The sequence below is a fragment of the Trichomycterus rosablanca genome, chromosome 2 (genome assembly GCF_030014385.1).
Source record: "Trichomycterus rosablanca isolate fTriRos1 chromosome 2, fTriRos1.hap1, whole genome shotgun sequence".
NCBI classification, from domain to species: Eukaryota; Metazoa; Chordata; class Actinopteri; order Siluriformes; family Trichomycteridae; genus Trichomycterus; species Trichomycterus rosablanca.
Window position 1 is genome coordinate 60993543 of NC_085989.1, and position 26679 is coordinate 61020221.

The 26679-nt window shown below is 35.9% G+C and overlaps 1 protein-coding gene and 2 long non-coding RNA genes across 14 annotated transcripts in view; 2 read left to right on the forward strand and 1 right to left on the reverse strand.

Moving 5' to 3' along the window:
• Window positions 1-233: 233 nt before the first annotated feature.
• On the reverse strand, window positions 234-14506 carry LOC134336326 (GTPase IMAP family member 9-like). Of its 12 annotated transcripts, none has more exons than XM_063019095.1 (7): window positions 14205-14506; window positions 12877-12975; window positions 12184-12249; window positions 11587-11640; window positions 11347-11418; window positions 4177-4305; window positions 1650-3172 (listed from the first exon to the last, which is right to left on the reverse strand). In XM_063019095.1, the coding sequence occupies exon 7, from the start codon at window positions 3134-3136 to the stop codon at window positions 2288-2290; it is 849 nt and encodes a 282-aa protein (XP_062875165.1). In that variant the 5' UTR covers window positions 3137-3172; window positions 4177-4305; window positions 11347-11418; window positions 11587-11640; window positions 12184-12249; window positions 12877-12975; window positions 14205-14506; the 3' UTR covers window positions 1650-2287. The 12 variants fall into 12 exon arrangements, with proteins under 12 accessions (XP_062840750.1, XP_062875165.1, XP_062875151.1 ...); XM_063019081.1 differs by lacking the exon at window positions 14205-14506 and adding an exon at window positions 13869-13958 and having other exon boundaries at window positions 4177-4288; XM_063019073.1 differs by lacking the exon at window positions 14205-14506 and adding an exon at window positions 13869-13958 and having other exon boundaries at window positions 4177-4302.
• Window positions 14507-14678: 172 nt separating this feature from the next.
• On the forward strand, window positions 14679-15572 carry LOC134300159 (uncharacterized). Its single transcript, XR_010007319.1, has 2 exons — window positions 14679-14924; window positions 15356-15572. It is a non-coding gene; the product is annotated as an uncharacterized LOC134300159 (long non-coding RNA).
• A 5897-nt stretch (window positions 15573-21469) lies between these two features.
• LOC134300147 (uncharacterized) overlaps window positions 21470-26679 on the forward strand; it is a 30351-nt gene continuing 25141 nt past the window's right edge. Inside the window, exon 1 of the long non-coding RNA XR_010007317.1 lies at window positions 21470-21557. This is a non-coding gene — a long non-coding RNA (uncharacterized LOC134300147). The remainder of the gene's footprint in view (window positions 21558-26679) is intronic.

A 26679-nucleotide genomic window follows, 5' to 3' on the forward strand; every position in this document is an offset into this window, starting at 1 on the left:
TTTTCCATCATGAGACAACAATGTAAAGCAGCAGAACTCCACTCCCTACAATGTTTTACCTCCCAACTCCCAAAATATTTACATGTTCAGGTAAAACTTTTACAACCCCAAATCAGAAAAAGTTGAGACAGGATGGATAATGTAAATAATAATAAAAACACAGAGTTTCCTACATTAATTTTTACTTTTATTTGATGTCAGACAGGATGAAGCTGAGATATTTCATCTTTTATCTGCTCAACTTCATTTCATTCATTAATAAACATCCATTCCTGCATTTCAGACCTGCAACACATTCCAAAAAAAGTTGGGACGGGGGAGATTTAGAGCTAGTAATGAGGTGATAAACTAAATAATGATGTGATGTTAAACAGGTGATGTGAACAGGTGATTGTAATCATGGTTTGGTACAAAAGCAGCATCAAGGAAAGGCTGAGAGTCTCTGATGAGTAAAGATGATCAGAGGATCCAGTTTGTCCACAAATGTGTGAGGAAAAGATTGAAATGTTTAAAACAATGAACCTCAAAGAAAGATTGGAAGGGAATTGCATGTTCTCCCTCTACAGTGCAGAATATCATTAAACCATTCAAGGAATCAGGAGGAATTTCAGTGTGTAAAGGTGGAGGGTGCAGCTTAATCTGAACGCTTGTGATCTTCCATCCCTCAGACGCCATCAAGAACCTCCACTCAACACTAGCTGATATAAGCACATGGGTGAGGGATTAGTTTATCAAACCTTTATCAGCTCTACAATACAGAGTTACTGCACACATGATACTTAACACTTTACTGTGTAAAAAAGAAGCCTTATGTTAACCATGTCTAGAAGCGGCATCCACTTCTCTGGGCTCGGAGACATCTAGGATGGACCATCACACAGTGGAAATGTCGTGAACACTGTATGATCTGGACCAAAGACAAAAATGATCCAGACTGTTATCAACAACACGTCACAACTTTTTCTGATTTGGGGTTGTATATGAGCTGAATTTTCCATAAATGATAGGACAGATATAAAGTTTATTATTGAGCTCTTTCAGTCACTTTATTATTTCACTGTAACTAAACACTTTCTATCATTTGATCTGAATCTCTCGTGTTACTGTAAAGGAATCGAAGCTCCACTTTTATCTCCCACTTTCAGGTCTAGTCAGAACTTTTACTAGGTAACATCAAAACCTTCACTCAGTTCCATTGTTTAGGTGCCACTGTGTTGTTTTTTATTGGTGTAACTGTAGTAAGTGGGTAAATCTGGGTAAATGAACACAGGATAAACATAAACATGCAGCTTTTTACATCTTCTTCTTCTGTTATTTTATTTGTCACTAAGCTTTTGTGTTTGCATCAGCAGGCTGGTCAGAGTAAAATGTTCCAAGGTTCCTCTAGTATGAAATCTTTTACTGTGGTTTGGTAAAGACTCTGAGGCTCTGTAATCCTTTAAAGACTAATATTTGATTTTTTAATTGTAATTTTTAGTTGGTGGCATGGTGTCCAAGGAGAAACTTATAGGTGCTGTTTGATTTTGTCAGGTCCAGTTTCTGATGACTTTAACTTTTCTGCTTTGATTTCTCCTACCAGCTGGGATTTTAAAAAGAACAGCAACACACAAGATTGTATTTTTATACAAGATCAAGTTTTATTACAAGAACAAAGTGTGTAAATGAAGTAAAAGTAAGTGGTGGTGACAAGTCAAATAAAAACGTTGGTTACAGCAGACAGAAGAAGTGGATTGATAGACTGCAGTAACAGACACCAACACACAAACACGGCCAATAAAATTAATTCTGCTTCAAGATCTTTAATGAATTAATAAAAGGGTTCACTTCATTTTATTAAATAAAACCATTGTGTAAATAATTAAATCATAAATAAAAATGCAGGAAACATTCCCATGTAAGCAGTAAAACAAATGATTAAATGATTGTCAGATTAAAGTGTGATTACATTTTCAGCATACGTTTTTATCCAAAGCGACTTACACAACGAGCTGAACACGATGCGTAGTTGAGGGTTAAGGGCCTTGCTCAGGGACCCAAGAGTGGCAACTTGGTGGTGGTGGGGCTTGAACCGGCAACCTTCTGTTTACTAGTCCAGTACCTTAACCACTGAGCTATCACTGTTTAAAAGCTTGAACAAAATAAGTATTTAAACTAGTAACAATGTTTGTTAGTATGACCGTTTATATTTGTAATATTTAATCATTTAATCACATATTTATGAGTCTTGTTCACCTCCTGTTGCTGCTCCCAATGAAGCACCACAAACCACTTCCTTCCTAAATCCCAGTTACCACCTAAATGATCCCATTATCACTGACACCACCCCCATAATAACTGCTGCTGCTACTGGTATCATCACAGATCCAGATCCAGCTAGAACACGAGCTGCAGTAGAAAAGTATAATCTGAATAATGATGCCACCCTCTTCATAACTGCTGTTCGCATCAGCACACCTATAGCTAGAACATTAGCTCCAATGAAAAAGGATAATTTGTATTTCTCCCATAATTCATGCCAGGTTAAGCGCTGTGCTCCCTCATACACCTCATTAGTGTAGAATCCTTCTTCATTCCACTGCACAATCTTGTCTATCTTCTGCAGAAGTTCAGTGACCTGCTGTCTGTTCTGTGGTTCTGCATTATTATTAAAGATGTGAAATCTTCCTCCACACTGATCTAAAACCCTTCTGAGATCTTTATTCCTGCTTATTTCCTGATGTATAATTTCCTTTCTTACACCCTCAGCATGAGTAAACAAAACGATCATGTGATCTGTAACCTGCTCACCAAAAACCTTCTGTAAGCGCCTAATTATTTCTACTTCCTGTTTTGTGAAATGATCAAACCTGAAAACCAGAATGAAAGCATGAACTCCTGGTTGTGAGAGATAAACACTCCTGTACAACTCCACCGCTAACTGATCTAGTGTCAGTGATCTTGTGTCAAAGAATCCTGGTGTATCAACCACACGTACACGGTTTCCTGTCACAGTTTCTGCACTTTCACTGTGTTTTGTTACAGAATATAAAGAACGTTCTGATCTGAATGCATTCATTCCCAGGATGGTGTTTCCTGTTGAGCTCTTCCCAACACCAGTCCTCCCCAGCAGCACGATCCACCGTTCCTCCTGGTTCATCTCAGCAGATCTGATCTCTGGATCTCTTACTGGATCCTGTTAGTACCACAGAAAACCAGTTACACACTTATAACGTTACACACACACACAATTTAATATATTATTATTTCACTAATCACCAATTAAATGGGTCTGTTTAATTATAAAAACTGATATAATTTAATAAACTGTGATTCATTTTAACAGAATTTATTAGTTTGTTGTTCTACATGAACCTAAAGTACAATAATGAATCAGAATGTTTTCAGAATGTTTTACTGTGTTTTCACAGTAAAACAGAGTTTATAGACTCAGGAATGTAACTTCATGCTGCTGTTTAAGTTTTTAACATCTCAACACTTTTAATAGAGTTAAAATAAAGTTGTGTATGTTTGGTTGTTATGCTGTTAGCACATTGCCTCAGTTTGTTAGCACAGCAACAGTCATGCACAATATTAATAAAATAAATATTTAAAAGTGGTAACAAACACAAACTATCACATGTGTACACCCATCAGAGCAGTATAGTGTTAATATATTTACATTAATGACAGAATATAAAGATATGAAAAGTAAAACATATTTACAAAGACTTGGAGCAATTTGGCTTTTTAGCGTTTAATTTAAAGTAATGAAAACAGAACTACCACCATATATATTATTATTTATGTGCTTTATATGTTTACATGTAATATTTATTCTTATGATTTTTATATTACAAACTGTAAAACTGAATTTATTTAGGATTAAAACTCAATATATTTTTTTATTATTAATGTTAATTCCTCTCCAGTTCTTCTATTTATACTTATATATGTATACAATTATATCTAAATATATAAAACATATACCTTTATTTTATTAGAATAAAGAAAATAAAAAAAAATATATGTGATACATAAACTAGATAAACGTTTTTCCTTTATTCCTCAAGTGCATCATGGTTATATAATGTATAATGTATATAATACAATAATGTGTTTGTGTTTGTAAAGTACATTTAAAGTAAAAGCTTAACAGCTACAGTTTTATAAAATAAAATGTGATATAAATTTACTCACCTCTGATTGAGTTGTGTAGTTCAAGCCGTAGCCTAGTGGTTAAGACACATGACTAGTTATCCAAAGGTTGCTGGTTCAAGCCCCACCACTGCTAGGTTGCTGCTGTTGGGCCCTAGATAAAGGTGTCTGCTGAAATGTAAATGTAGTAAAATTTTCTGTTTCTCCTGAACTCCACCTACTGTAAACCACTGGACTATATATGACGAGAGACGGGCGGAGACACACACACACAGATGTTTCTAACATTTATTTCAAACAATAGACAACTAACACACGACCTAAGCTAAATGCTAATGTTAATCTAAACACACACAACATGACTAAACTATTCTGAACAGGTACAAGACTAAACAAGACTTCTAACCAAGGAGTGTGACTGGAAATGTTATATTTTATTAGTTATTTGCATTTAACTCGTAAGTTTTTGCTTTCTTACGCTGTAAGCCCGGACTTTATAAATTACTTTTCTATCAGATTAACTTAAAAAAGTAAATTTAAGGTAATTAAGCAGAAAAACGTTCAACATTTACATGTAAGTCGCCTTTTTTTAGCTTGCTGTTGGTGAATCAGGCAAAAATGATTTTCATGTGTTTGGGCAGCCATTTGTTTTAACTTTTGTAACCTGTTGTTGCTAATTACTTTTTACTTTTCATTTAAGGCTTTTTGTAAAAGTAAACTTGTCTTCCTCAAATGTCTTTTGTGAAGTGGAACCTTTTTTTCTTCCTCATGATGCTATTTTTGAGTAGCATGTACACCAGTCTGATGGGGCTTTTTTATCTTCTGTCTAATGTTGGTAAGTGTTTTACTTTAATTAACAATTTGGTTAAAAATAAATGATCTTAATGTTGACACTAAATAAATAATCAAACAGCGCTGCTTTATTTGCCGTGTTTAGGCTACAAGCTAGCATTCTAGCCTTCATATGAAGCAAAGAGTGTGCTGGCCTGCTTTATTTTAATCCTTAAATGAACGGTATTAATGTTGATATTAATATTTCTGTTTCTTTGGTTCTTTGTTTTGTTTTAGAGAGCTGCAGCCAAACGTTATGAAATCAGCTCACTGTGTGGAACTGAGTTCAGGATCATGGTTACTGTGAGGAGCTGTTTGTGTTTCATCAGAACTTTATATACAGTTTGTACAGTTTTAAGATGTTTTCTTGTCATGTTGAATTTTAAGTAAATACTTCTGAACTGAAATAAAGAAAAATAACTTTATTATTCTGTCTGTTTTTCTATAAACATTTGTAATATTGATATTTAAAATGTAATTAACATGAAAACTAAGAAGAAATTAATATTTTTCCATTGAGCTCAAGATAATAAGTAGAATTATTGGGAATAGCAGTTGGTATAACAAAAAAAATAAAGTTTAATCAACTTGCCTTTTAGGTGTAATAACTTAATGTTTTAAGTTATGCTAACTCAAGTTTTTATTATACATTACATAACTTTTTAAAAGCAACCGGTTTCCTCAAATTTTTTAAGTAGATTGAACTTATTTGGGCTTAGAGTGTATTTAATTAGCAGGGTAGAAGAGACATTTGAAGGTTTCAGAATTCCAAAGACTGATACACACACACACACACACACACACACACACAAACACAAACACACACACACACACACACACACACACACACACACACACACACACCCATACACACACACACACACACAAGTTATGTGTGGAAAGTCGGCCTTGAACTAGATTACTGAGCCAGTGTTGCCAACTCCTCAGTAAGGAAAGTTGCTATTGGCTGTCCTAAAAATCGCTAAATGATGCCATCGCCTAATTTGCATAAGGGTTGGTGCATGTGGATCGGTATATCTCTTATTATAAATAGTGATAGAACATCTCAATACATTTATATTATTATGAACTATAGGAAGCAGATCTCGATAGATCCATTGTTCTGTATCTCAGACATTTATCTTAAATTTATTTATTAGGATTTTATTGACATTCTATATGAGCCAGTATACAAAACTTTTTGTAGTGAATAATATGTTAAGCCTCTATGAGGAACATCATCTAAGGTTTTGCCTCCATGATTTATCTTACACTGTTGAATATAATCCCAGTATGGGAACTATAGATCACACAGATTTTATCTATAGCTACAAAAAACATGGAATAAGGAACAAATAATTAGAACAGAACTGACAAGCGACAAGCAACAAAAACTAAGTACAAGATGAGCTAATAAATGCTGAACATCTTCACTCAGTAATGAACTTTATTACACACAACTTTTACTGCACCAGTTGAACTGCTAAGAAAGCATTTTGTGTTGTCGTAATGTTTTTTGAACATTCTTTTAATTAAGGTTTTGCAGTACATGTGACAAAGACAGGACACAAATTAAACAACCACAGTGTAGCGTTTACATATTTTTACAAAATTATTATAAGTTGTCACATCACAAAACCCCTCCCTAATTCCCAGTTGGACCTACTTCAACAGCACCCCCCCCCCCCTATAATAGATAAAATAAATAAATGAATACATTAGAATAAAATAAATAAATAATAAAAATAACTAGAGATGTGCATTTCCTGCAGAGAATGCGAGTGTGATTGCAGTGCAGCGGGTGAGCAAGTGCCCATGTCCCAATGCTTTATCCAGGTCGGGGTGTCATTAATAAGCTGTACCATATAAAGTTGGAATGGCGTTGATATCTCAAACTGTCAAAAAAGGAATGGAAGTGAATAGGGACAAAAACCGGGCTTGGCAACCCAGGAAAAAATGTACTGTGAAGTTTTACAGTAAAACTGTTGTTTACAGTTACACCATAATAGTTCACAGTTCTACTGTCATTGTTACAGTTTGACCATGAATACAACTGTGAACTCTCATGTTACTATAAAGTTCATTCTAACCTTTTCAGTGTTTAATATTGACTGTGAAGTTTACAGTAAAACTGTTAAGTTTACAGTTGAACCTTAATAGTTCATAGTTCTACTGTCACCTTTACAGTTCGACCATGAATACAACTGTGAACTCTCATGTTACTATGAAGTTCATGGTAACCTTTCCCAGTGTTTAATAATATGGACTGTGAAGTTTACAGTTTAACTGTAAACATGATTTTGTTGAACTGTGAAATTGAGTTTTGATAGTTTTAGGCCTCTTGTGTATTAAGTTTACAATTTAACTCACCTCACCAGTCACCTATGATGTTTAATGTTTACAGTGAAGTTTACAATAAATGACAAGAAACAAATATGAAAGACAAAATAATATAAATGTATGAAATATTTATGTATTTATTTATTTTTATTTATTGAAAGTATGTGAGTGAGGGATGTAAGTGTATGCAAGTTAATTACAAAATGCCTGCAAAACGTTCCAAAGACGTTGGGACAGAGGCAACAAAAGACTGGGAAAGTTGAGGAATGCTCAAAAATCACCTGTTTGGAACATTCCACAGGTGAACAGGTTCATTGGAAACAGCGCAAAATACGACAACGGAGACCCCGGACTGTTGAGCAACTGAAGTTGTACATCAAGCAAGAATGAGAAAGAATTCCACCTACAAAGCTTCAACAATTAGTGTCCTCAGTTCCCAAACGCTTACTGAGTGTTGTTAAAAGGAAAGGTGATGTAACACAGTGGTAAACTTGCCCCGTCCCAACTTCTTTGGAACGTGTTGCAGGCATCAAATTCAAAATGAGTGAATATTTGCAAAAAACAATAAAGTTTATCCGTTTGAACATTAAATAACTTGTCTTTGTAGTGTATTCAATTGAATATGGGTTGAAAAGGATTTGCAAATCATCGTATTCTGTTTTTATTCATGTTTTACAAAACGTCCCAACTTAATTGGAATTGGGGTTGTAACATTGGTGTCTAAAGAATCAAAATCTAATTAATTTCCTCATTTCTAATTAAAGAAGAAATGTACATGGAGTGTCCAACAGTAATCACTATTCCCTTGGCATCTATACTAGACAATCGAAATGCCACTGTACGATTTGATAGCGTAACTGACAATACAAATCTCGACTGTTTTATGCCAGTCTCTGGATCAGTGAAAACTTTGTCTGAATTGATGGTGTACAATTTGGCAATGACAGTCCCTTCACTTACTTGATCACATTGACACCCACCTTGCATACCACAATGGCATGCATCCATTATGACAAGATCTGTCACTTTTCCATAACTGCCTTCTTTGGTATGCACAATAGAATTGTCACTCTTAAACTTTGAGCAGTATTCAGATGTCTGCAGAACCAGACCATTAACAATCTTTTTTTTTTTTATAAAACACAGCAACAGCACAGACTTTCAGCAACAAATTCTTGCCCCAGAAGCTCCTCTAAGGCTAGCCTCTGTGTTACAGACAGATGTCTTCTTTTCCCTCTGCCAAGAGCAACACCACCCCACACATAACGTGACAAGAGATTTTGCTGTTTGGATGAAAGAAGATTATCAAAATAATTTCTGACATGTTCACCTGCCATTTCCAAGTTACTGTTACTGGCCATGGTTGGAGGATTTTTCATAAGAAGAAATTTATTAACAACTTGTGATGCAACATATCTGGTGCCACAAATCATGTTTTTCAGCTGACCATTATTGGACTCAAACACAAAGGCAGAAACACCAGTAAGAGGGCCAAAATCTTTAACTGAAGATACCAGATGTGTCAGTTGATGGACATTGGATGTACAGTTTTCTTTACCATACAGTTCCTCCATGTATATGACAAATTTGTTAAGGGCTACATCTATCAGTGGAAGCACATTTCTGTCTATCTTCTCCTGAACTAGGGTATTAATGCTGTAGCTCAGGAGAAAGAAGTGCTTCAGAAACCTCAGTGGCAGTATGCCAGACAGAACAGGTAATGAATAATACAACAAAAAACTTTGCCATTCTGAAGCCTTCCAGAACCTTCGTTCCATCAGTGACCTAGCTGGTCTGGATATTTCCAGTGGACTTTTGATAGAAAGAAGACGCTTATCAATTCTTGGAATGTCCCGGCCAATGTACCAGGGCATACTGTGATTTGCTGAATCAAACCAAAGATTGACAATATACCGTGTCACTCCCAGCAACACAGAATGCATATAATCAGGAACAAATGACCTGACAATGTCACAAGTAGGCATAAGACCTAACACAGAGGGAACTTTCACACCATTAACAACAGTCTGTGTTTGACTGGCAGTTAGTGCCTCCTCTATGTGGTTGCTGTTGTTCCTAATCTGCACCCTGGGCTGAAAAGCGTAACATCTCACATGCCCATCACCTTTTGGCACATACTCTCCAGGATGCTTGCACCAATCACACCCAAACTTTCCATTAAATTGTGTGCAGTTCCGAAGAACAGGTCGTGCAACTGCATCAGCTGTGCACACCAAGGGGTGAAATTTTGAAGTACTGATCACACCCTCACTATTTCTCCAAGTCAAACCCTCTCCACTTAGACTGGAACACTCATTTACAAAAGGCTCAGTTAATGCTGTTATGTTGGGCTTTTCAGAACCAAGCCACATACCAAGAAGGAAAACATGCTTTCTCATACTTTTTGCCTCTGTGACGGCACACTGAATTGGAGTCATGGACAGTTTGCTTGATTTAAACAAAGGAACACCATCTATGTTAAAAATCAAAGTGAAATCCTGTGGTGTTATTCTTCCATTGTTCAAGTGTTCTAAATAAAAATCAGAATTTGTGACACGAGTCACAACATCTCGTCTTGCCTTCTCTTCATCTCTGATAAATGCAGAAGTTACCTTTGTCTAGGCACTCCTTTTGTGAGAATGGTCGCTGACATTCTTTACATGTCCCAGTGTTTTCTGGAATTCTGGCAATGCAAGACATGCAGCAGAAAACATATTTAAACTGTGATACTAGACCCTGCTTTTTCTCAAACAGGAATTTTGTTGATGGAAGAATTCCTGGTATCAAAAGATCAATTAGTGTCAATAAATCCTGCAGAGCAGTTCCAGCCAACTTGTGCCTTAAGTAAAAGCGGTGATAAGACAGACTGCCTGTGCCCTGGTCAAATTTGTTCCTTCAAAAATGGGCAAGAAATCCTACAAAAAAAACATACAGCTGTTTTTAGAAGGGTATGAATATCATTTGTTTTGTGTTTAATTTTAAGGTAAATTTCATCTAAACATCATCTAAAACTTAATCCCAGCAAGACCGAGATGTTGCTCATTCCTGGAGATCAGTCTCCAACCCAGGACCTAGTCATTTCTCTGGATGACTCCCAGATCAGACCATCTGATAAGGTAAGAAGTCTTGGTGTTGTCCTTGATAACCAGCTGACCTTCTCTCCTTATATAGCCAACATGACGAGAGCGTGTCGGTTCCTCCTGTACAACATCAGGAAGATTCTGTCATTTCTCTCCAGGGAAGCTACCCAGATTCTAGTGCAATCACTGGTAATCTCACGGTTGGACTACTGCAACTCCCTTCTGGCTGGAGCTCCCATGTCCACGATTAAACGCTTACAGCTCATTCAAAATGCAGATGCACGTCTGGTTTTTAACCAACCCAAACACTGCCACATCATCACCCCACTGCTACGTTCTCTTCACTGGCTTCCTGTAGCTGCACGCATTCAGTTTAAAACACTGATGCTCGCCTACAAAGCCAAAAATGGACCAGCCCCAAGCTACCTTCGTGGCCTAATCAAACCCCGCTCTGTACCACGCAACCTCCGAGCCACCAGTCTCGCTCGACTTGAGCCCCCATCCAGGACTAAAGGAAGACAAGCATCAAGGCTGTTCTCTGTTCTAGCGCCGAAGTGGTGGAATGAACTTCCTCTGTCTGTCCGAATATCTGAGTCTCTTGCTGTCTTTAAAAAACGATTAAAAACCTTCATCACCTTTTTACTAAACACTTAAGCTGACTTGTACTTATTTACTAACATTTTGTTCCATTCTTTTCCATTTCCAAAAAAAAAAAATAATAAAAATAAAAACAAGTTTTTCTAACAGGTTTTAGCAGATTTGAGTTCTTCGACTGTTGTTTACCTAAACTTGAGAAATGAAATGTTCACTATGGAAGCACTTCTGTAAGTCGCTCTGGATAAGAGCGTCTGCTAAATGCTGAAAATGTAAATGTAAATACGGGTATATTCAAGGAATATGTATTTTGAGGTAGTAACTACTTATGAAATGGAGGACTATGAGAAGGTGGTGCATTACTAACCTGAGCAGCATCGTGACCACTTTCATGACCGCCTTCAAATGGTTCTGCAAGGTCTTCATCGGTATCAGATATCTATTATAAATAAATAAAAAAGAAATAAAAACTTAGTGTAATTGAGAAAATGTTTTCTTGTAATGATGTTTATAAAGGTTTTTAAGGGCTTTTTCTCTCTCTTTTTCAAATTAACATTACATTATTATTGTTAAATAATAATGAAAATCAAGGTAGTGTGATACTAACCTGTGCATCATTATGTGCAATTTGGTCTGCAAGGTCTTCATCAGAATCAGACATCTGTATTGAAACAAAAATAAAAATGTGTACTTAAGGGAAGTCAAATTTATTTATATAGCGCTTTTTACAATAGACATTGTCTCAAAGCAACTTTACAGAATCCAGGACCAACAGACAAAAAAACCCTATTGAGCAAGCCGAGGGCGACTGTGGCAGGAAAAACTCCCTTAAAAACAGGAAGAAACCTTGAGAGGAACCAGACTCAGCAGGGCCCCGTCCTCCTTGGGTGGCCTGGAGGATACTTTAAATAAATAGAATTTACACAAATCATACAAACACAAAATTAAGTTCTATTTAGGAAGAATAATATAAAGATTTAGCTTTTATGAGTTCATGTTTATACTCGATTAGAGCAACTTTTCATGCCATCTTATACACTTCCAGTGCAGCTTTCTAGTTTTCGTGCTGCTTGTTTTAGCTCATGTGTGTGGTCACTTTAGTTTTAAAAATGCTTAAGAATAACTTCCAATCTTCCTTTTTAAATTAACAAAACTCTCTTATATTGCTCAATAATAATGAAAAACAATGTAGTGTGATACTAACTTGGGCATCATCATGAGCAGTTTGGCCTTCACGCAGATCTGCATCGTCATCATCAGAACCAGACATCTGTATTAAACAAAAAATTGAGAAAAACCAGACAATACTTAAGAAAACATGATGCTTTGAATAGCTAGCATAGCCTTGTAAAGCAGTGGTAATGGGTAGTTTGAAGCGGTACTTAGCTTTTTAAAGCTTCATTTAAAATCTCAATTTAAAATTCACGTTTGGTATTTTTAGATTAACATTATTTATAGTAAGTTTCAGTAAGGTTATTACATTTTAAAACTTATGAAGAACCTGAACCTAATTTAAATACCGTGCACTGTAAAATGTAATAAGTTGGCTTTACTTAAAAAAATATGCAAACTCGTTGCCTTAGAAAAATTAAGTAAGCTCAAGTACAGTAAACTTAAGATAAACAGTAAAAATAACTTATTTATTGTAAGTAAGCAATACTTAAACAACTTTATTAAGTGTAAAATACTTAAATTAACTTATTTATTGTAAGTAAGCAATACTTAAACAACTTAATTAATTTTGAGTGTAAAATACTTTATTGTATTTATTGTGAGTGTGCAACACCTAAATCAACTTGTTTATTGTTACGTAAAGTGCATCAACACAACTGAGAACACTCATAAGGTTGATGTAGCTATATTACATTTATTATTAAATGAATGAATAAAACATTACAGCAATATTGATGATCAAGCCAAGCTCAGGATTATCTTCACTCAGAATGGTCAGCACACCCACTGTAACAGATGCTAACATATTATCTCTCACCGTACCCTGCAAAGAAACATATGTTCATTTACCATGAATAGTCATCAAACCAGAAGTATATAGGTATATAAGTATATAGTATATATAACCTATAAAGCAATCCATGCTGGTCGGGTTGCCAAATCCACTCAGATTCATTTATTTTTCCTCTTTGATATTACGCAGCATCAGCGCACAAACTTTGAACGCTCGCTACATGTTGATGTGCTTTTTTGGACGTGGTATCATTAAACCCCTCGTCACTTCTCACGTGTTTTTGTAAAAAAAAAAAAAAAACGTAGTTTGGGAGACTGTGATTCCAGTCAGTGATAGATGATGTACTGTAGTATGAAACCCAGATCAGAAAGTCGTGTAGTGTGAACTTGGCATTAACCATCCAATCAGAGGACTTAAAACGCCAGCGTAATTGAGCGCCTGGACATAGCCAGGCGCTTAGCAACCCCTTTAGCAACGCCAACTCAAAATCTGATTGGTTACTGTATCAATTTCATTGCCGTTTATTTTAGGCTCGAGGCGTCGCGCTACTGATTTTGAAGCCTTAAGGCAGATTTCTTTGACCCTGGCAACACCTGACGACTGAAATCTGATTGGATAATAGCTCTAGTATAAATATACACGCAACCAATAGAACATCTATGAAAGAAAGAAAACAGACTATTTGGAATTAATTTATAAATCTTCATGGAAACATATATTAAAACATAAGTCATTCTGACAGTGTTTAGGCCAGCAGATAAGGCGTTTCTAATAAAAGTACCTGGGTGCTAAACATAACCATTCACCGTGATGGAACTGTACGCTAACTTTCTTCACAACTACAAAGCACATAAACCTGACGCTGACTACACGAACACAACGGTGCACCAGTTTACGATAAAATAATAATAAAATTTACTTACCAAATCAGTGTTCAACAAGTATCACGGTAATCCCCACAATTATATAAGCGACGTGCAGCGACTTGTCCAGAAATGTTCCAACTGCCGTTTAGTGACAGATAGATGTCCGAAGTGCGCATGTCCAAATTAGGTTAATACAGAAACGTGTTTTTTTAACTGAATTTAAATTAAGAATATTGAGTAAGAAAACGTTTTCAACCACAAATTACAGATAATTTATTTAAAACGAGTGTTAATAACAAGTTGATAAACTGAGTTAGGCACACTCATTATATCTAATTAAATGAAGTGTTAAGACTTACAGTGTGTAACTAAACAGAACAATTTCAAGCTTACCTTTTCACGTTCAGGATCTATGAACTCTGTGACCAGCTCATGTGGTCTCCCATCCATTGCATGCCGATCGTCTTCTTCAACATTTTCAATATCTTCCTCGTGCATGAAAATGGGACTGTGCGAGCCAAATTCTTTTTCCTCATGCGAAACCGTTCCAATGTCGCGGTCATCACTTGCCGCAACTTCAGCAGAGTTTGTTGCATCCATGGGCGAAATAGAATGACTATCGGTATATCTTCGTTTTGTAGTGCGTGGAATAGGCACATTATCATTCAGATATATAGCGCCTTGTATTACGCGTATTCTGTGCACACCCCTCTTCTTCAAACGCCATTTCAATTTTTACCTACGGTCTCCTCAGATTTTTGTTTGCACCTGGTCCGCGCATGCGCACTGGACTTGAGACCGTTAACTCAATCCATCGTCTCTGCCTCCACACAGATTTTACCTCAGTTTTTGCGCGCGAAATACAAATTGAGTGTTACAGTCTTCAGTTATTTTATCCTCCGACATGGGTTTGCCAAAGTATGCTCTAGTGTATTTTTTTGAAGATGATATTCCTGCCACCAGTGTAAATGAGTCCCAATTATTTGAAGGACACAAAAACCTTACCACAGATGATCCCATTGATGGCCAAATGGTTGTGGTAAACTGGAAAGTGAGGATTGGGAAAAAGATGTTTGTTAGGCAGGTGCCCTGCTAAGCCTTTGAAGTTCGATGGTAAGTCATGAACTCTTATAATAATACACAGGAATGCCAATAATATCCCTGAAATTTTATTTATAATGAGTGACCATTTCAGAAAGTTTAAAATAACCCAGGTCTTAGCATATTTTTACATGTTTTAGCTTTTTTTTTTACTTGTTTTAGCCAATTTGTTTACATGTTTTTTTTTTACGTTTTACATGTTTTAAATTGTATGTCAGTGTTTTAACATTATACTAGTGTTATTGTCAGTGTATAAGTGTCAAAAACAACCCCATTATTTTATATTAGCCTAAAATAATTTTCTTTATGTGAAAAAATACTCAACGTCTCTCCCAGAACCAATTGATGTCGTGTTTCAAGGCACCACTGTAATTAGTTTAACGTGCTGTTATAGTTCTGAACTGCACTGAATTAAACATATCATTTTAAATGTTTTTCCCCAGATGATAAAGCAAATTTAATAGTGGCAGAAGAAGCATATTTCCTTGGACAGGAAATTGAGGGTGGAAAGAGGCTGAGGAAGAAGCCAAAGCGATTATATGATGATGAAGACGTATGTCTGAAAATGCTGTATGAATTTAAATTGAAATGGAAGTATTTAAGTGAGGACCAGTCATATAGGATAGATTGATGTATATAAATAAAGGTAATATAAAGATACCTGACAGATGTCTAGAATTTAGTCTATGTGTAAATCACTAAAGTTAAGCACTTTTCTGTGGAGTTGTGCACAGCGTAGTAGCCATAACAACCCGAAAAATTATTGAGAAAGACGCTACAACGGTTTATGAGGTTTTACCAATAATGTAAAATAGGTTGTTGTTAAAATTAAGACGTTGAGTTAGTCCAATATTAACCCGACAGTGTTGTTAACCCAGTGGAGGTTCTAGACCAGGGGTCCTCAAACTTTTTAACCAAAGGGCCAGATTACTGTTCTTCAGTGTTCCGCAGGTAAAATTGTAAAAACACCCAAAAAGCTATTCACTATGTATACTAGATGTATTGTTTGTGCTTTGTATAATTGTAGTTCATAATAATAATGCAGAAATGTTATTTATTTTAATCATTTCCATTATCCTACCTCATACAGTGTTTCCTTAAAAAAATCAGTGTGAACTGTGAGCCTGCTTTTGCCTGATGAGACAGTAAGCGTCAGGTTCCATATCTGTTACTGCCAGTCATAATAGCTAATAAATGTTGATCAGTGAGTTTGGATCTGGTTGGAGATTTAAGGTGTTTCAACTTCGAAAAAGTCTGCTCACAGATGTAGATGCTCCCGAAAACGGTAGTTACTTTGAGTGCATGTTTTATTGAGATAGGGGAGCAATGGAAAGAGAAGCATAAAAATTAAACAATGTGCTTGAGTTTTGATTTTGGATGCATAAATGCGTTGATCTCCAGGAGCAGGTCGTTAAAACATTTCAAAACTCGCCCGACTCAGCCAGCGGATCTTAGTAAAGCACATCTTCAGTTCAGACAAGGATTCCTGAAACTGCCTGTAGTTTTAATGAAATTAACACAGGATACGAGGATTTTCATAATGAAATCCCACTTAACTGCTTTGCAACACAGTGCCGCATAATCTACTGAGACTCCGGGTGGCCAATTTTTGTTTTCACTGTTATTTTTCCCCCGTTATAATACTGTAAGTTCAAAGATGAACAGTGGCCAGACAACATGTATTGCTGCTGTCGTTAAAGGGGCCGGTCAAATAAAAGCATCGGGCCGTAGTTTGATGACCCCTGTTCTAGACCATGTGAGGTTGGGGGGGGCAGACAGGGGTCAGAGGCTATGTTAGAGGGGCCAATTACTTAATAAAATGTGGGTTACTTTAGTGTGCAGCTTTGTCGCTGTGTTTGCAAGTTCGCAATTAGGGGGGCAGTAGGGGGGCCAAGCTGGTTGTCACAGGGACACTGGCCCCCGCTGCCCCCCCCACCTCACATGGTCTAGAACAGGGGTCATCAAAATAAACCAGAACCCCCACCCAGAACCGCCACTGTGTTAACCACTCGCCAAGGTTACAAGGTTCATCTATTCAATATGTGTTGCAATGGTAACCGTCACGTTTTCCCGTATTCTAAAAATTACTAAACTGTAGGCTTGCGTGACATGGCAGAACCGCCTGTAAAAAAAAGGGTCGGAAACCACAAAGATTTCTTGACAGCTATCGGGAGAGATGGCCTTGCCTCAACGTGTCCAGGCTGCCTCATCACGCGTTCTGCACCGTGTGCAAGACTGACATCGACATCAGTCACCAAGGGGCAACAGGTAACGAACACAGTCCCACACACACAAATGTGTTTGACTCATGTTATTTATTATAATCTTACCTGCCAGGCTTAAATTCAATTCAATGTTGCTTTATTAGCATGGCCATTAGTACAGTGTTGCCAAAGCATAACAAGACAAACATATAAACTTGAAAAATATTAATAAATCTTGTGCTGTGGAAGTGGTTGCTCCAGGCCTATTTTAAAGATGTTTTAAATATCAAATTTTTTTGTTTGTTTTTTTTTTTTTAATGTGGGGTGCATGTTGATGTGTGTCTATATATATGATGTATAATGTAATTTAGAATATATTTTAACAACATGCAGGAATATTACCTACTCATACAGTAGCCTATCATAGTCTCCCCCCTATGCCCCTACATTTTCAGATTGCAGACGCCATGTCAAAGGCATGAAACACAAAAAAATGATCTTAGTGGTGGAGTCACTTAAGTTCCTGGGCACCACCTTATCCAGGGACCTAAAGTGGGAAAAGAACACACTCTCCATCGCCAAGAGGGCTCAGCAGAGAATGTTCTTCCTGAGACGGCTGAAGAAATTCAACCTGCCACAGAGTCTGCTGATCCAGTTCTACACAGCAATAATAGAGTCCATCCTCACATCGTCCATCACCATCTGGTTTGGTTCCTCAACATCACATGAATGAGCCAAACTCCAGCGTATAATCAGGACAGCGGAGAGGATCATTGGATGTAGTCTGCCAACGCTTCAGGACATTTACAACAGCAGAGTGCTGAAGCGTGCCGGCAAAATTACAGCAGACCCCTCTCATCATGGACATCACCTTTTTCAAACTCTTCCATCCGGCAGAAGACTCAGGACAATAAAATTTTAATTGTCCATCCGGACAATAAAAACAAACACATCCAGACACGCTAACAGCTTTTTCCCCAGAGCTGTAACACTTTTTAACCACCGTTGTTCTCTTGGGTAAATGTTGGTAAATACTGGTTAACAGTCCGTGTGCTGTCGGGTCTGTTAAATATGTTCTATGTTACATGTCATACATGTGTTATTATCTGTACTATTATGTGTATTGTTTGTACTACTATGTGGACTATTGTGTGTATCACCAAAGCAAATTCCTCGTGTGTGTAACATACCTGGCGAAGTAAAGTGATTCTGATCTTCTCATTTGTTAAACAACCATGTGGAAAGACACGTCCTGTAATCGTGGAAAAGATGTTCATCTGTTTCAGAAGGGTCAAATTATTTTCCCGCATCAAGCAGAGAAAACATCTTAGGAGAAGCTGAAACTACTAAAATCAGGTTAAGAACTGTCGAACGCATTATTAAAAAGTGGAAGGACGGTTGGGGGGGCAGAAAGTGGAAGAAATGTGGTCGAAAAAAAATCTCGAATGATTGTGATCGGCAATCACTTAAACGTTTGGTGAAATCAGATGGTAGAAAAACTCCAGTAGAACTCAGGGATGTGTAATAGTGACAGTAAGAGCACATGCACAGTGCGAAGGGAACTCGAGGGATTGGGACTAAACAGCTGTGTAGCCTTAAGAAAACCACTCATCAGTGAGGCTAACCGGCAAAAACGGCTTCAATTTGCTAGGGAGCATAAAGATTGGACTCTGGAGCAGTGGAAGAAGGTCATGTGGTCTGATGAGTCCAGATTTACCTTGTTCCAGAGCGATGGGAGCATCAGGGTAAGAAGAGAGGCGGCTGAAGTGATGCACCCATCATGCCTAGTGCCTACCGTACAAGCCTGTGGGGGCAGTGCTATGATCTGGGGTCACTGCAGTCGGTCAGGGTCTAGGTTCAGCAACGTTATGTGCCCAAAGAATGAGGTCAGCTGACTACCTGAATATACTGAACCACCAGGTTATTCCATCAATGGATTTTTTCATCCCTGATGGCACGGGCGTATTGCAAGATGACGATGCCAGGATTCATCGGGCTCAGATTGTGAGAGAGAGGTTCAGGGAGCATGAGACATCATTCTCACACATGGATCGGCCACCACAGAGTCCAGACCTGAACCCCATTGAGAATCTTTGGGATGTGCTGGAGAAGACTTTGTGCAGTGGTCCAAATCTCCCATCATCAATACAAGATCTTGGGGGGAAAATTAATGCAACTCTGGACAGAAATAAATGTTGTGACATTGCAGAAGCTCGTGGAAACGATGCCACAGAGAATGTGTGTCATAATCAAAGCTAAAGGCGCTACAACAAAATATTAGAGGGTGTGAGCTTTTTTTTTGGCCAGGTAGTGTATTAGTATGTTGGGTTCCACTTTAAAATAAGGCTACCTTTATAAAGGGTTTATAAAGGGTTTATAAAGGGTTAATAAACTGTTTATTAAGGGTTATTAAAAAGGTTGTAAATGCCTTATAAGTCATTAATAAGCTGTTATAAAGCATGAATAGAAAGGGCAACCGGAGTGTCACTTGCCAAATAGTGATCCTACATCATTGCAAAATAGTGAACCCACATCAATCTGTAATGTTAACACTAGCTTGACTGAAAATCTGAGATTCTGAGGACAAACCCCTTCTTCTACACAACCATTAGAGCGCTATCAGTCCTCTTTTGTCATGCAAATGCTAGCAGATAACACACTATTCAACCCACCCCCAACGTTTATCCCAGCAAACCTGTGAGTTACCTTTTCCTAAGTAATTCCACTACAGGCAGGAAAGTCTCAGTATGGTTAGATTACATGTGCCACAAAGGTGGTGGGAAACTAAGCCTTGTTATGGTCTGACCAAACTCTGAACTTTGAATTTGTGAACTTGAACTTGTGATGTACAGGAGAAAAATGTACACAGGACAAAACGTAATGGGTTCTGAACATGTTTATTTAGCACAGGATGCGTTAGAGTTGATTTTTTGAAAACCCTGTTAATTTTTCCCATTGGAAATCGCGCTTAGACCCAGGTCTCCAAATATGGGCATAACGAGGACTACAGAATGACTTCAGAGGTCTATTGATCTAAGAAAGCAATAAACTAAAAAAGCAAATAACTAATAAAGTATAAAATTTCCTGTCACACTTGTTAGAGATCTCGGACTAACTACAGAATTTCTTTAATAATTTCTATATGAAATTGAGAAACCAAGGACACTAATTAGTGCATTTTTTCCAAGTAGAATTTTTCTGTTCTTGCTTGATACCAAATTTTAGCAGCTTAACAGTCACACACAGCACACACCGTCTATTTCTGCACTCTATTGTCTCTAAAGTCCCAATATGCACCCCTGCATCAATGGTAAACCAGACCAGTTGGCATTATCACTTTTTTGCACTCATGCATTTTATTCACAGATTTAAATATTACAAATCTTTAATGAGTTTAGTCCAAAAATTTATTTTTTTAACAATATTTGGCCTGCTGCATATGTATTACACAGAAGTGCCATACCTGTTTACACATGTTTGTATGCCACCTAATATAAGCTCAAAACAGCTCTGATTTGCGAATACATCAGCATTACAAGACATCTGATATATCAGTCTGTTATCTGTTAGCAGGACATTACCAGCAGGAACTTCTACCTCTGTATGTTGTGAAATCAATTGCTGTATGGTGCATTCCAGTACCATGTATTAAACAGAACAGCAATGCACACATTGTTTGAGCCATGAAGGTGTGTGTATAAATAAATATCTACACTGCACATGATGTCCCTGGTATCCCCTTGGCCATATACAGTGGGGTCAAAAAGTATTTAGTCAGCCACTGATTGTGCAAGTTCTCCTACTTAGAAAGATGAGAGAGGTCTGTAATTTTCATCATAGGTATACTTCAACTATGAGAGACAAAATGAGAAAAAAAAAATCCAGGAAATCACATTGTAGGAATTTTTAAAGACTGTATTTGTAAATTATGGTGGAAAATAAGTATTTGGTCACCCACAAACAAACAAGATCTCTGGCTCTCACAGACCTGTAACTCAGGCCTGTCTGTAAAATTAGGGCAGAGGGGGATGATGTGTGTGAGGTGTTTGTGTGTAGACAGGCTGTGGGTCATTACCATGATAATAGGTACTAAGTGGCTCACAACAGAGGAGCAGGGGATCGAGAGGCTAGAGTCCCTTGCGCAAAAAAGCGTAACTGTAGTCATTCTAGTGTGTCATACAGTCAAACCATCGACCAGGATGAATAATTGTTTGACCATATTTATGGTTTAGCTGGTCAACCAGCATCACCAGTTTAGATCAGAATAAATCCAGCTCAGCTAACATCATGATCTTCTCCATCAGTACTGATATCAGTTCTCACACTGCAGTCCAGTAGGTGGTGATAATGAACCTGAACGTTGTAGATCCACCAGCTCAACCCAAACATAGACAAGGAGAAGCTGCAGCAGCTGGTGTGTTTGTACTGAAGTGAATCATCTGTAAGTAAAATATTCATTTATTTCTTACATTTTAATTAATAATAAACTAGAGTTTATAAAAATAGCGCCGTGAGGATTTGAGGAGCTTTAACTCCCTTATCATGTAAACACACAAACTGCTAGCTGCTTCCGTTAGCATCACACATGATTCAGTACTGATGAACCGATTCATTTGATCCGATCTAGCAAAATCTAGTTTTTTCATGTATTAATGTAATCATTTTGTAGAAAAACATTTACGTTATTTTAGCTCTGTTTACGTGGTTTTTATATTTTGGTTGCTAAAACACTTTGTAAAAACTGGACTGAACAAATCACTGGTATTACAACCATAATCCGGTGTTCTGTCGATTTGTCCTACCCTATCGAAATGTATTCCTGTAGTAAATATTTAAGTTTTATTGATCTATTTTTATTAAAATTATGTTTATCTTATTACAAACTATAGGTAGCACATCTTGATAGCTCTGTATATTATTATAAACTATAGGTAGCACATCTCGATAGCTCTGTATATTATTATAAACTATAGATAGCACATCTCGATAGGTCTATATATTATTATAATTAGTGGTAGCACATCTCGATAGCTCTATATATTATTATAAACTATAGATAGCACATCTCGATAGATCTGTATATCATTATAATTAGTGGTAGCACATCTTGATAGCTCTATATATTATTATAAACTATAGGTAGCACATCTCGATAGGTCTATATATTATTATAATTAGTGGTAGCACATCTCGATAGCTCTATATATTATTATAAACTATAGGTAGCACATCTCGATAGCTCTGTATATTATTATAAACTATAGGTAGCACATCTCGATAGATCTGTATATTATTATAATTAGTGGTAGCACATCTCGATAGGTCTGTATATTATTATAAACTATAGGTAGCACATCTCGATAGCTCTGTATATTATTATAAACTATAGGTAGCACATCTCGATAGATCTGTATATTATTATAATTAGTGGTAGCACATCTTGATAGCTCTGTAAATTATTATAAACTATAGGTAGCACATCTCGATAGGTCTGTATATCATTATAATTAGTGGTAGCACATCTTGATAGCTCTGTAAATTATTATAAACTATAGGTAGCACATCTCGATAGATCTGTATATTATTATAATTAGTGGTAGCACATCTTGATAGCTCTATATATTATTATAAACTATAGGTAGCACATCTCGATAGCTCTGTATATTATTATAAACTATAGGTAGCACATCTCGATAGATCTGTATATTATTATAAACTATAGGTAGCACATCTCGATAGCTCTGTATATTATTATAAACTATAGGTAGCACATCTCGATAGATCTGTATATTATTATAAACTATAGGTAGCACATCTCGATAGGTCTGTATATTATTATAAACTATAGGTAGCACATCTCGATAGATCTGTATATTATTATAAACTATAGGTAGCACATCTCGATAGATCTGTATATTATTATAAACTATAGGTAGCACATCTCGATAGCTCTGTATATTATTATAAACTATAGGTAGCACATCTCGATAGATCTGTATATTATTATAAACTATAGGTAGCACATCTCGATAGCTCTGTATATTATTATAAACTATAGGTAGCACATCTCGATAGATCTGTATATTATTATAAACTATAGGTAGCACATCTCGATAGGTCTGTATATTATTATAAACTATAGGTAGCACATCTCGATAGATCTGTATATTATTATAAACTATAGGTAGCACATCTCGATAGATCTGTATATTATTATAAACTATAGGTAGCACATCTCGATAGCTCTGTATATTATTATAAACTATAGGTAGCACATCTCGATAGCTCTGTATATTATTATAAACTATAGGTAGCACATCTCGATAGATCTGTATATCATTATAATTAGTGGTAGCACATCTCGATAGCTCTATATATTATTATAAACTATAGGTAGCACATCTCGATAGATCTGTATATTATTATAAACTATAGGTAGCACATCTCGATAGCTCTGTATATTATTATAAACTATAGGTAGCACATCTCGATAGCTCTGTATATTATTATAAACTATAGGTAGCACATCTCGATAGATCTGTATATCATTATAATTAGTGGTAGCACATCTCGATAGCTCTATATATTATTATAAACTATAGGTAGCACATCTCGATAGCTCTGTATATTATTATAAACTATAGGTAGCACATCTCGATAGATCTGTATATTATTATAAACTATAGGTAGCACATCTCGATAGATCTGTATATTATTATAATTAGTGGTAGCACATCTCGATAGCTCTGTATATTATTATAATTAGTGGTAGCACATCTCGATAGCTCTGTATATTATTATAAACTATAGGTAGCACATCTCGATAGATCTGTATATTATTATAAACTATAGGTAGCACATCTCGATAGATCTGTATATCATTATAATTAGTGGTAGCACATCTCGGTAGATCTGTATATCATTATAATTAGTGGTAGCACATCTTGATAGCTCTATATATTATTATAAACTATAGGTAGCACATCTCGATAGATCTGTATATTATTATAAACTATAGGTAGCACATCTCGATAGATCTGTATATTATTATAAACTATAGGTAGCACATCTCGATAGATCTGTATATTATTATAAACTATAGGTAGCACATCTCGATAGATCTGTATATTATTATAAACTATAGGTAGCACATCTTGATAGCTCTATATATTATTATAAACTATAGGTAGCACATCTTGATAGCTCTATATATTATTATAAACTATAGGTAGCACATCTTGATAGCTCTATATATTATTATAAACTATAGGTAGCACATCTCGATAGATCTGTATATTATTATAAACTATAGGTAGCACATCTTGATAGCTCTATATATTATTATAAACTATAGGTAGCACATCTTGATAGCTCTATATATTATTATAAACTATAGGTAGCACATCTTGATAGCTCTATATATTATTATAAACTATAGGTAGCACATCTCGATAGATCTGTATATTATTATAATTAGTGGTAGCACATCTCGATAGATCTGTATATTATTATAATTAGTGGTAGCACATCTCGATAGGTCTACATATTATTATAAACTATAGGTAGCACATCTCGATAGGTCTGTATATCATTATAATTAGTGGTAGCACATCTTGATAGCTCTATATATTATTATAAACTATAGGTAGCACATCTCGATAGGTCTATATATCATTATAATTAGTGGTAGCACATCTTGATAGCTCTATATATTATTATAAACTATAGGTAGCACATCTCGATAGATCTGTATATCATTATAATTAGTGGTAGCACATCTTGATAGCTCTACATATTATTATAAACTATAGGTAGCACATCTCGATAGCTCTGTATATTATTATAAACTATAGGTAGCACATCTCGATAGGTCTGCATCTTATTATAAACTATAGGTAGCACATCTCGATAGCTCTATATATTATTATAAACTATAGGTAGCACATCTCGATAGCTCTGTATATTATTATAAACTATAGGTAGCACATCTCGATAGCTCTGTATATTATTATAAACTATAGGTAGCACATCTCGATAGGTCTGCATCTTATTATAAACTATAGGTAGCACATCTCGATAGCTCTATATATTATTATAAACTATAGGTAGCACATCTCGATAGATCTGTATATTATTATAATTAGTGGTAGCACATCTCGATAGCTCTGTATATTATTATAAACTATAGGTAGCACATCTCGATAGGTCTGTGTATTATTATAAACTACAGGTAGCACATCTCGATAGCTCTATATATTATTATAATTAGTGGTAGCACATCTCGATAGCTCTGTATATTATTATAAACTATAGGTAGCACATCTCGATAGGTCTGTGTATTATTATAAACTATAGGTAGCACATCTCGATAGCTCTATATATTATTATAATTAGTGGTAGCACATCTCGATAGGTCTGTGTATTATTATAAACTATAGGTAGCACATCTCGATAGCTCTATATATTATTATAATTAGTGGTAGCACATCTCGATAGCTCTGTATATTATTATAAACTATAGGTAGCACATCTCGATAGGTCTGTGTATTATTATAAACTACAGGTAGCACATCTCGATAGCTCTATATATTATTATAATTAGTGGTAGCACATCTCGATAGCTCTGTATATTATTATAAACTATAGGTAGCACATCTCGATAGGTCTGTGTATTATTATAAACTATAGGTAGCACATCTCGATAGCTCTATATATTATTATAATTAGTGGTAGCACATCTCGATAGGTCTGTGTATTATTATAAACTACAGGTAGCACATCTCGATAGCTCTGTATCTTATTATAAACTATAGGTAGCACATCTCGATAGGTCTGTATATTATTATAATTAGTGGTAGCACATCTCGATAGGTCTGTATATTATTATAAACTATAGGTAGCACATCTCGATAGCTCTGTATATTATTATAAACTATAGGTAGCACATCTCGATAGATCTGTATATTATTATAATTAGTGGTAGCACATCTCGATAGGTCTGTATATTATTATAAACTATAGGTAGCACATCTCGATAGCTCTGTATATTATTATAAACTATAGGTAGCACATCTCGATAGGTCTGTATATTATTATAATTAGTGGTAGCACATCTCGATAGGTCTGTATATTATTATAAACTATAGGTAGCACATCTCGATAGCTCTGTATATTATTATAAACTATAGGTAGCACATCTCGATAGGTCTGTGTATTATTATAAACTACAGGTAGCACATCTCGATAGCTCTATATATTATTATAATTAGTGGTAGCACATCTCGATAGCTCTGTATATTATTATAAACTATAGGTAGCACATCTCGATAGGTCTGTGTATTATTATAAACTATAGGTAGCACATCTCGATAGCTCTATATATTATTATAATTAGTGGTAGCACATCTCGATAGGTCTGTGTATTATTATAAACTACAGGTAGCACATCTCGATAGCTCTGTATCTTATTATAAACTATAGGTAGCACATCTCGATAGGTCTGTATATTATTATAATTAGTGGTAGCACATCTCGATAGGTCTGTATATTATTATAAACTATAG